General features: G+C 30.9%; 4 protein-coding genes across 4 annotated transcripts; 3 read left to right on the plus strand and 1 right to left on the minus strand.

The window, feature by feature from the left end:
• Nucleotides 1-167: 167 nt before the first annotated feature.
• Nucleotides 168-579, plus strand: LOC125593316. Its single transcript, XM_048769772.1, has one exon. The coding sequence runs from the start codon at nt 235-237 to the stop codon at nt 472-474; it is 240 nt and encodes a 79-aa protein (XP_048625729.1). The 5' UTR covers nt 168-234; the 3' UTR covers nt 475-579.
• A 2,920-nt stretch (nt 580-3,499) lies between these two features.
• On the plus strand, nt 3,500-3,911 carry BNAC09G04880D. The gene has a single exon (XM_013799192.3). It carries the CDS (start codon nt 3,567-3,569, stop codon nt 3,804-3,806), a length of 240 nt encoding a protein of 79 aa, XP_013654646.2. The 5' UTR covers nt 3,500-3,566; the 3' UTR covers nt 3,807-3,911.
• A 911-nt stretch (nt 3,912-4,822) lies between these two features.
• On the minus strand, nt 4,823-7,730 carry LOC106358725. The gene is made up of 6 exons (XM_048767103.1): nt 7,645-7,730; nt 7,088-7,393; nt 6,906-7,002; nt 6,492-6,577; nt 6,220-6,314; nt 4,823-5,580 (listed from the first exon to the last, which is right to left on the minus strand). Exons 1-6 carry the CDS (start codon nt 7,728-7,730, stop codon nt 5,327-5,329), a joined length of 924 nt encoding a protein of 307 aa, XP_048623060.1. The 3' UTR covers nt 4,823-5,326.
• A 3,218-nt stretch (nt 7,731-10,948) lies between these two features.
• Nucleotides 10,949-11,978, plus strand: LOC106359506 (putative GEM-like protein 8). The gene has a single exon (XM_022709191.2). The coding sequence runs from the start codon at nt 11,142-11,144 to the stop codon at nt 11,778-11,780; it is 639 nt and encodes a 212-aa protein (XP_022564912.2). The 5' UTR covers nt 10,949-11,141; the 3' UTR covers nt 11,781-11,978.
• Nucleotides 11,979-12,103: the final 125 nt, after the last annotated feature.

Genomic DNA, 12,103 nt, shown 5'->3' on the forward strand with positions numbered 1-12,103 from the left:
AAAGAATTGGAATAAATATATTAGTAAAATCTTATTGCTGTAATATAAAATAATTCCACCAAGATATTGAACCTATACATTACTGAGTAATAAACAAAATTAAATTCTATTAACTGCAAATTTTGTAGACATCATTGTATCAAATTTATAAATAGAGATGTAAGTCCATTTTATGACATATTCATTCTTAGTTTCATATACAGAAGAAAAACAGAAAACAAAACATATAGAAATATGGGTAAAATTTTGAACGTGGTATGCATAATGATGATGATCATAGCGGTGTTTGTTATTGGAGGTGAAGCAAAATCGGAGGCAGAATGCAATGTCATTTGCCGTCCTCACTGCAAACCTTCATCATCAGCAGGAGAATGTTCTGACTGTCACAAAAATTGTAACCAATCTCCACCATCTGTGAGGACAAAGATTCTGAAGATTCAAAACAGCAACAAACAATATGATTTACATAACTAATCTATAACATATGCAATGATTATATTGATGAAGATTTAATCCAGATGTATTATTTCAAAATTTCTGTATTTTATTCTTATAAATAAGATTATAATTTTTATTACTCATGATCAAGTGACCTTCATTTTGGTGAAACATAATTAACTTAAAATACATAAACATAACTATTTTGCGAGGATAAAATTAGTTAAATAAATTTATTCATATATACTTTTCACTACAAAACATTATAGTTAGGGCATCTCCAACCCTACTCCAAAACCCACTCCAAACTCCATTTTGCAGTAAAATCATCTCTAACCTCACTCCAAAATCCACTCCAAAATGGAGTAATAGATATGATTACTCCAAATATGGAGTAAACCAACTCATTACTCCAAATATGGAGTAAACCAACTCATTACTCCAAAATGGAGTTGAACTTTTTTATTTATAAAATGGTCCTCCATATTTAAATATTTTTGTTTATAATAAAATATTATTATAAATAAATATATAAATATTATTTCACTATATATATTATAAAAATTACTGCTAATATTTCTTAATTATATAAATATCCATCTAGTGAACTATTTTATGCAACAAAATATATATAATATGAAACATCGAGTCGATTCCTCAAGTCAACGGGAATACGGGATGAAGACACGCAGGTTGAGAGCTGTGCCTCTCGGACCGCATACACCATCCTAAGATTTAGGCCCAAACCCGCGAGACACACATGTTACAAACAAAGCCCATCAGACACCAGTGTGTAAATGAAACGGTGAGTTTTGATCGACTGGACACGTGCTGGCTCTTGGAAGCCTGATTTTCTGACCTAGATCCTAGGTGGCAGCACAGGAGAGAGGCAAACATTTTTTTATATATATAGATATAACACACAAATGTTATAATAATTTGTATAGGAGCATATATATGTTGACCACTGATCCAACAACATGTATGTATGCGCTACAAATCAACTAAAAAAGTTAACCTAAAAATTAACTTTAAAACCATTATAATCTTTTAAGTTTTAGATCCGGTTTTGGTGATGAGCAGGAGTTCCCTAGGCGGAGCTGATACCTGGTTCGGGTTCCCAAGAGTATGAGGCATTGATTGGTAGATCATTAGCATTAGCATTATAATATCAAAAATCATAATATTATAATAAATATAAAAATTATATTTAGAAAGTTATAGGTTTAAATTTTTAAAAATTATCGAAAATATTTTTATTTTAAATTTAATAATATTAATTAAAATATAATAGATATATTTTTAATATTTTTATAATTCCAATTTAAAATTTTTATTTTTATTTTTGTATTTATATTGTTTAAAAAAAAATTATCCTCCCGCAACCGCCGACCGCAAACGCTAACTGGAAACAGCTTTTGAATTTATGAGGTTAAGAGCGGTTTGAGTGATTGTTGCAAAACGTCAACAGCCGCTACCAACCGCAAATGCGTTTGCGGGTGGTAGCGGAGAAACAAATCTTTACCCTTAATACACATTTATTGATTAACTTCTAATTAATAAACTGCAAAGCTTGGATAATGAAGAAGAAGATCTATCTCACAATAACTTGCAAAGCTTGCACGCGAAGGAAAGAGAAAAGAGGAAGATCTATATGGAAATCACAAAGTAAAAAGCGAGACTCGAGAGTGCTCATTTACATGCCTGAAATGCCATGGATACTCCATATTACAAGTAAATTTAAATAGGATGGGAGTGTCAACAGTAAAACCTTTGTTGGGTTATATACGTAGTAATAAGTTATATGAGCTTGCAACCTAAAATTAATTGGCCGTACAATGCATATCCATTATATACTAATTAGGATCCCTTTTAACTTTTTTTTGTGAAACTTTGATCTTAATATTTTCACTCGAAATAATGATTTGTTGATCATTAATCTCATAATATTTGGAATAGATCAATGATATAATTTTGGAATGGATCGATTATGGATCGATTGAATAGCATAAATCCGCTTTGATATCATAGTAAATTAGATGAGTTTACAAGCTAAAATAAATTGGAGATAAATGAATTAGCTCATCTCCCTTATATATCATGTATGATATTTTTGCACTTTTTGATGCGGAAATTTGTCCACAATATGCCCTTTAATATGATGGTTCTTTGACCTCAATCTCAGAATATACGGACATGGACGCATTTTTGCATCATATTAATTTTCGATCAGGTTGAACTGCATAGATCGGGTTTTGACACCATATTAAATTAGATAATCCTCAAATCTACAAGATATTAGTAATTGATGGATGGAATCATATCCACTATATATTACTCTCTCTGTTTTATATTATAAGTAGTTTAAGTAAAAAAATGTTTCAAAACATAAGTAGTTTTCATAATTTTAGGTAAGTTTTACTCTTATTGGGTTATTGGGTATAGTGTGACCAATCAAATAATATATACTTATTTTTGATTGATTTAATTGCATCTAATTTATATATCAAATGCTGTATTTTGAAAAAAATAATAATTTCTTTTAATATTTGTGCATTCAACTAAAACTAATTACATAAAAAGACAAAGGAAGTAGTTAAGATCTTTTCCAATCTTCCGATGTAGACATCAAATAATATGTTTTAAGTTATTCTAGTAAGTGTTGTTTAGTAGGTATTAGTATAGTAATACTTCTTCTTTAAAAAAAAAGTATAGTAATACTTCAATGAATTAGTGCTAATTTGATAATTTTAAAGATAAAATCTGCAAACAAATTTCTGAAAATCTACTTAGATCATGTAATATTGTATTTATTGTATTTATGATTTGGTTTCTTTGCTAAGAAGGGTAGCAAATATTTTAATATACAAAATATGATTCCTTTTAATAGATATAAAGAATTGGAATAAATATATTAGTAAAATCTTATTGCTGTAATATAAAATAATTCCACCAAGATATTGAACCTATACATTAATGAGTAATAAACAAAATTAAATTCTATTAACTGCAAATTTTGTAGACATCATTGTATCAAATTTATAAATAGAGATGTAAGTCCATTTTATGACATATTCATTCTTAGTTTCATATACAGAAGAAAAACAGAAAACAAAACATATAGAAAAATGGGTAAAATTTTGAACGTGGTATGCATAATGATTATGATCATAGCGGTGTTTGTTATTGGAGGTGAAGCAAAATCGGAGGCAGAATGCAATGTCATTTGCCGTCCTCACTGCAAACCTTCATCATCAGCAGGAGAATGTTCTGACTGTCACAAAAATTGTAACCAATCTCCACCATCTGTGAGGACAAAGATTCTGAAGATTCAAAACAGCAACAAACAATATGATTTACATAACTAATCTATAACATATGCAATGATTATATTGATGAAGATTTAATCCAGATGTATTATTTCAAAATTTCTGTATTTTATCATTATAAATAAGATTATAATTTTTATTACTCATGATCAAGTGACCTTCATTTTGATGAAACATAATTAACTTAAAATACATAAACATACTATTTTGCGAGGATAAAATTAGTTAAATAAATTTATTCATATATACTTTTCACTGCAAAACATTATAGTTAGGACATCTCCAACCCTACTCCAAAACCCAGTCCAAACTCCATTTTACAGTAAAATCATCTCTAACCCCACTCCAAAATCAACTCCAAAATAGAGTAATAGATATGATTACTCCAAATATGGAGTAAACCAACTCATTACTCCAAAATGGAGTTGAACTTTTTTATTTATGAAATGGTCCTCCATATTTAAATATTTTCGTTTTTAATAAAATATTATTATAAATAAATATATAAATATTATTTCACTATATATATTATAAAAATTACTGCTAATATTTCTTAATTATATAAATATCCATCTAGTGAACTATTTTATGCAACAAAATATATATAATATGAAACATAAAAGACCATACATATAAAAAATAAAAGATAAGCACCATATAAAAATTATATAATATAAAACATAAAAGATCATACATATGAAAATAGACTATTTTTCAAATAATATAAATGAAAGATGATATTACTAATTTTTTAATAACATAAAACATAATACTAAAAATATTTTATTTTGGAGTAGGAAATGAAGTAATACATTAGAGCAAAACTCAGCTCTATTTTGGAGTTACTCTATTTTAGAGTAGAAAATTGAGTAATATATTGGAGATGCTCTTACAACATTTGAATGAATGCATACTCTAATACGGTTGTCTACATTAATATTAAATTTTGTTTCATCAACCATATTCGTAAATGATTGCAGTACAAATTAAAAGATCTTAAAGAATGATTTTTTTTTCGTACGTGATTATATAGCTTCATTGAAAGTTCTCAGATATGGTTTTAGATTATAAGTTGTAAGATATATATATGTATGTGAAACTGAAGTTCCACATTGGTTACAGATTTTTCTTTTTAATCTTATGCACTAAATAAATTAGTTTTTTTAAACAATTATAGGGACATTCATATTGATATATGACAAATTTTAACCAGTTCTTATTGAGACTTTATAATTGACAAACATTTCTTGATTGATAATTCATTATCATTTCTGCTTTTTTTTTCATGTTAAGAATTGAACTATCAAGACTAGAGAACACATTCATCCTTCGAGCATTTTAGAAATGTTTTTGGGATGAATCTATTTAAATCGGGATAGAGTTTTGCTGAGCCAAAATATTAACCAATAGCTTCCTCTTGAAAATGTAAAGAAACAAATTAAAAACCTCAAACTCAAGAGTAATAACATGCAGTTTTGTCTGAGAGAAAGATAAAGATAAGGTCCATCTTCTAGATCAGAGAGAGATAGAGAGAGATAAATACCAGCAGCACCGCATCACTAACGGGGGTAACAATAGAACTTGCATCTGAAAAAGAACCAGTAATCACTGTGAGCGAAGCCGAGTTTTTCCACCCACGAGGAAGCAGCCTTTTCATGCCTATCTCTATCATCATGATCTGATGTCCAAGGCATGTTCCACACGTTACCAACGGCCTTGTAAGTCATTGCTCCAAATGGAGGAAACACAACTTCTTCTTCACTACTTGACTTTCCTTTCTCTTTCACCTTCTTATCATCCTCAACAAATGTTTCTGAGAAACCACAATCAAAAACTAGTTTAATCAATCAATGCTTGTTGATTTGTTATACCAAAAGCTTTTGAATAACCAACAAAATAAACTGGAAGAAAGCAAGATAACTAGAGAGAAACTAGATCGAGGCAAACACGGATATTAAGATTTCTTTATTAATGATATGAATAATAAGTTATAAACCCTTATATCCATATTTATAAGCCTTAAAATGATTTCTATTTCGACCTAGAATGGTGGCCTTTTACTACTACATCGAGATTTAAGTCATCTTTTAAGACTAACAACTTTATAACAGAAACACCAAAATTAGGTAAACACAATCATGATCCTTTAATTTTTCTCCTGGTTAAGATAATACAACTCAATCAATCTCAATAAGTCCATCTTCTCACCAAACCATTGCTAAAATATCTACCAAACTGCATATTCTATTAGTTATACAATGTGGTTGCCATATAAAAGATCACTGTATCACTACTACAGATCTAGCCTCCTTGGCTAAAGTAGCATACAGCTTAATTAACAAAAACCAAGTGCACGAATTATATGTGCAAGATGTATAGTTTTAGGGGACGTTACTTTAGTAGAGCTTATTGCAATATAAAGGTAATGTTAGTTCTCAAATGATCAAAGTACCTGGAAAGTCTGGTTTCAATTTATGGTACGTTAGAAACGCAGCAGATAACTCCTTCTTCATGCTTTTCACTGATGGAATTTGATAGATGGGGTACCTAAAGTAACCTCCAAGAACTAAGTTAATATATTTGGAGTAAGACAGCAACTATCATCAAATATAACATCATGAGAAGAAAGCAAGTTCTCTATGTTTTGGAGACTCACTAAGCAACATATTCAAGATATAATAAGTAGGCTTAAACTGAATAAGATGATTGAGAACTCAGACATACCATGCTATGGACAACCAGCTATCTGGAGAAAGATCTGAACTTGTCAGACTATGCAACCCACTGTGCTGCTCAGCCAGTTGCTCAATCTACAGAACATACATATAAGCAAAAAAATACAAGGGAACACACAAGATGCTGTGAACAAACGCAAATCAAAACACCAAGAAAGTAAGAACACTTTAGAGAGGAACAAACACAATTGAAGCAAATACCCGTTTTAGAATTTGTATAAGTGTGAATGAATAAGTTACAACAAGTTAAACATGTATTTATATATCCTCCAATCTCCGAATATTCATTTTATCTTTATGAAAACATCCATATCTACTAGACTACCAATGAATCTTTCCATTTGACTGGTGCACCAAGATTTAATTCACTCCAGAATCATAACACAAGACAAGTATACGATACCTTTGCAGTCAGTGGATGCCTCTCGTGCGGCAATTCTAGCTCGTTGTATTGAAAATAAAGGTAGCTTGAGCTATCATTTGTTCCTATCGACGAACTCCTACGTTCACAAAACGAAAAAAGAAGAAGCAGTTACTTGAAAGAACTAACACTAGCAAGTAGCAAGACATACAATATGTACTTATAACCCAGTAACCAAGAAGCAAAAATAAGACGCACAATATGCTGGGGAGAGACAAGAGAAACCTAACCTTGAAGAAGAACCACCGTCATCAGCGAAGGGTTTGATGGTGAAGATCTGCATGGCTGAGAGTGTAGGAGCATAGTACGAGGTAACATCTTCGTCGATGCCTTCCAGAGAAAGAGGAACTTCATTACCATAACAGCTAAACTCTTCATAAGCAGACCAGATATCTCCGAGGACGATGTGAGGCCTTCTCACTTCTTTTGCTTCAGCTCCTGAAGCTACCGTTGAAAAAGATGACGCTCCACTTGGCTGCACACATTGAATGGTTTAACGTTAACCGGACTGGGGAAAAACCTAATCTCTTATTTTCTTAATTAGCCCTCGTATTATTTCATTTCTTATAAATTGATACTCATAATTTTTAATCTCGAATATTGATGCTAGAGTAGAGGAGTTCAGATACGGTTCTGTCTCGATTCAAATATATCATCATATCGTCGGTTCTTCTAGCTTCTTGCAAAGCTTCGTATTAGATTTGACGAAAAGGCTACGAACGTTACCTGCGTATGATAATGAACAGGGACAAGAGGTGAAGTATGTGCGAGAAAGCTCTGGTAGTTAGAATTAACTCTTGAGGACATTTTCTTCTCACCAGAGAAGTAAATATTAGTGAACAAAAAAAAACTTTTAAGAAATGATTTCTGATTTTTACAGAGATAGATGAAAAATGGAGTAGGAGATAAAATGAAACCTCTAAATAAATATGAAACTGTGAAAGAAGGTAACAAAATAATTCAAGGGAAAAAAAACAAAATTAGTTTTAAAGATTATTATCTTTCCATATTATTCTTAATATTGACCTCTGTATTTAGTTTTATTACCATTTATTATCAGTGGACCTTATTTTTTTCTTCCTTATTTGTTTAGATTTTTCCTTTTCTATTTATTATTTAAATATAAAAACAGAATAGTTGACTATGTATAACTTCATCAAAATTCAAAATATTTACGGGTTATATATGGTTTTATATTTCTTACGAAATGGAATATAATTTCAAAAAATCACAATGAAGAAAATGATACTTCAATTCAAAAAAAAAAGAAAAAAAAATATGATACTAATTTGTAAGATATAGGAAAGAACATATTGAATAACATGTGTGGTTTTAGTTTCTAGTGCGGACTCTTACGTTACATGGTATGTGATGACATACTATGTGCTGGATTTTATTTATACTAAATGTTGACTTTTGTTTTTACGTGATTTTATGTTTAAACTTATTTGAGAACATTTTTCAAAAAAAAAATTATTTGAGAACCTCAAGAAAAAGTCTGATACTCTAGTCACATTTGTAACTTTCTGATTGGCTTCCTGTATTTTTGTGATTTACAGTTTAATTATTAATTAAATTATATTACAACAATTAATATTAAAACTATTAGACCATGATTAACCCGGGGTTTTTAGAGTGAGGTTCTTAGCGGAAGTTAAGAAACTGTTTCTTAATTTTTAACTAAAAAAGCGAAGAATCGGTTATTAAAGTCTTTATTTAAAAACTGATTCTTAGCTTTTTTTAGTAAAAAGTTAAGAAACGGTTTCTTAATTTCCGGTAAGAAACTCATCCTAAGAATCTCGGGTTAATCATGCTCTTAGGTACTCTTAGGGAAAATACTACACGTTCTGGATGCTAAAGTTTTGCCGTATTAGTCACTTTCCAGAAAAATGCTTAGGATGTGTGAGGATCTAAGTGTTATAGGAAGGTTTTGGTGTTGACTAGAGGTATTTTAGGAGTGTAAACATGTGTTTAAAGGAAGTGTGTTAATTTATTCATATACAATTAACAAATTATTATGAAATAATCTGATCTGGAAAGAACTAGAAGCCTGGAACTATCAATTCTTAATTGTCCAACAATTATCAAATAGAGTAAGAAGTAAGAACAAAGAACAATCTATTAAAAATAAAGCCATCTTGAATATGTGCACTGTTTTCTCCTTTTAAGAATTATATATGTACATCTTTTTTTCTCCTTCCCTCCCTCTAAGATACATGCGATATTATGATAGATACGACAAAGTCTACATAGTGTAGTGTTTTTTTATTTCTTTCATAGTGTTTAGTTTTTTTTTTGTCAACATATTTTTTCATAGTGTATAGTTTATAGTATATAATTATTTGTTGATTTAATATCAACGTATTTTCTTGTAGTTAAGAAAATCTACGCGGAACTGACAAAGCATAATCAAGATTCAAGAGTGTAGTGCATAGCAAGGCCAACTCATTTACATGCCGGAAAAGCCTGGTATCCTCCGGTGACCAAATATTTCTTGTAAGCTAAGGCAAATTGTATCTCTCACCTTTATATTTCCTAATGTATATACTTTTGTTAATGTCAAATTCCATTACAACACGTCAGAAAATTTACAATTACATGAAACTATTTAATTACATATTTGAATGTGACCTGTCATGTGTCTTGATGGATCTTCTTCTCTCTTTTTTTGCTTTTATATATTTGTAATCTTTTCTTTGACCAATCAACCATTTCCCCACCATGTATATTACTCATAATTACGTGTCGACATACGTATTTGTCTGCTCGTATATTATAGTCGAAATATCTTATCCGACTAAGGTCATGGACCCCGAAAATGATGAATACTAATTGGTTGTGACGGTAGAAATACTATGATGGATTATAGTTTAAAGGTACTAAAGTTTAGCATAAGACACCTAATATTATTCAGGCTTTGTATAATCGACATTACCTACTTCAAAATTCTAAAATATATGTATGAATCTTAGATGTCGTGTGACATATATTTTTTTTTCACCAAAAAAAATCAACTACCAAATCATTCGTATCTTAACAACTAACTAATCATTCACCTATACTTTTCGAAATACATGTACCTATTTATAATCATCTATAGCTAAATACAATGTCCGCTAAATTGTATCTATCATACATATATATTCAGTATGGTACATACTCCATGTGAATATCCCATGGGTGACGATTTGATGAAACAACATTTATTTTATATGGTGGGATCCAATTCAAATGGATCTTCTTTTTGTGATTTTATTTAACTATGTTCTTGCTTCTTTATTGCTTTTCATATGCTAAATAAATAAATTATAACCGATGTTTCTAATCGTAGCATGTAACTAAAGAAATAAAGGCATCAGAAAGTGGCAATGCCAGCGCGGAAAGTTCCAAAGCCACGACATACCCTTCTGCATGACTCAATTTGCTCTCACCTATTTAAGAATGTTACGTAATATATATCTCATTTTATTTTATCCCTTTTTATGTTCCAATTCATTAGGAAACATATCTTATCTCTTATACATATATATATGTGAACATTTAAAATCAGACTAAAAAGAGAGAAAAGAAAAGTAAAAAAGCTTTGCTATTTTGCCAACTTGTAGGTAAAAAAAGCTTTTCTTTCTTTCTTCTTTTTTTTAACCTTTCTCCTTTTTTTTAAACATTTTTGGGCATCTTTAATATCAAAACTTAAAAATTTGATTTGATATGGCATCCTCTAAATTTGAAACTTTAATTGTTTTGAGACATTTGAAGAGGAACAATAAAATTGCACTTCTAAGACGTTGTTTTGTTATTTGGAAATCAAAATCAAAAACCTAAAACGTTTCACCAGTTCTTGAGATTCCTTCACCATTTTGTGTTCTTACAAGGATTCGGTAGTTACATAACTTTATTTCTTATTTATTTGTTTATGTCTACTTTAACTATATGCTTATTTTTCTTGAAAAAGCAAAACATAACATATGCTTGACCATCTCATCTCATTCTCCAAGAAAGTGGCTTTATGTGATGACCCATACATGACTCATCCTTTACAACAAAGGTCTCAACGATTCAGAGCTTTGTTTCAACTGCCTCTTGTCTCTTTGCCTCTCCCTTTAAATAACCATCCCACCACACCGTTTCATCATCACCATCACTCACAATCTCTCTCTATATCTCTCTCTCTCAAGATCAAGATTAAATATCAAGATACTTGTAACTCAAGCATCCAAGATGACAATGAGCATAGTCCAACAAGTTCTTGCATTTCCTGCAGTCAAGACTGCTCCCACACGTTACTTACCTGACCCAGCGTCCATCAACAAGCTCCAAATCCCAACTCCTTCCAAGAAATCTGAAAAAAGTAAGGGAAAATCGATTCTTCGGACCAATAGCTTCACGGATGGAGCTAGAGATCAGAGCAAGTTAGGACCAAAACTTACGGAAACAGTCAAGAGAAAACTATCCTTAGGAGCTAAGATCATTCAAATGGGAGGCTTAGAGAAGATCTACAAGAGGCTCTTTAAAGTCTATGATGAAGAGAAACTCTTCAAGGCCTATCAATGTTACCTATCAACAACAGCAGGTCCCATCGCAGGGTTACTCTTCATCTCCTCAAAGAAGATTGCTTTCTGCAGCGAGAGATCTATCAAAGTGGCTTCACCTCAGGGAGATCTCACTAGAGTTCACTACAAAGTGTCTATCCCTCTGTGTAAGACCAAGGGAGTGAACCAAAGTATGAACACGAAGAAACCATCTCAGAAGTATCTTGAAGTAGTCACGGTGGATGGCTTTGACTTCTGGTTCATGGGATTCTTGAGCTACAAGAAAGCTTTCAACTGTCTTGAGCAAGCGCTTTCACTCGAGCAATAACAAGGAGAAGGTTGAAGAGGAAATATTTCATTTCTAATTTAACCTATTAATATTCTATCCAAGAATGTTAGGAGAAAGCCTAGAAAATTCAGACAATATTGTACAAACTCTTTTTTTTTGAAGTATTTAATCATTTTGTTATCTATTGTTGACAAGATCACAAGAGCAAGAGATCGAATATATTTACTGATTATCATATGTTTTCCTTAATTCAGTCCCATCGTTCACCGTATGCGTTGAGTTTAAATGTGAAATTAATGCGTAAACCAGTTCATAAATTCATAATATCACTGACTAGCCTACCACGAATTTTACTATGTATC

Source organism: Brassica napus, chromosome C9 (genome assembly GCF_020379485.1).
Source record: "Brassica napus cultivar Da-Ae chromosome C9, Da-Ae, whole genome shotgun sequence".
Lineage (NCBI taxonomy): Eukaryota > Viridiplantae > Streptophyta > Magnoliopsida > Brassicales > Brassicaceae > Brassica > Brassica napus.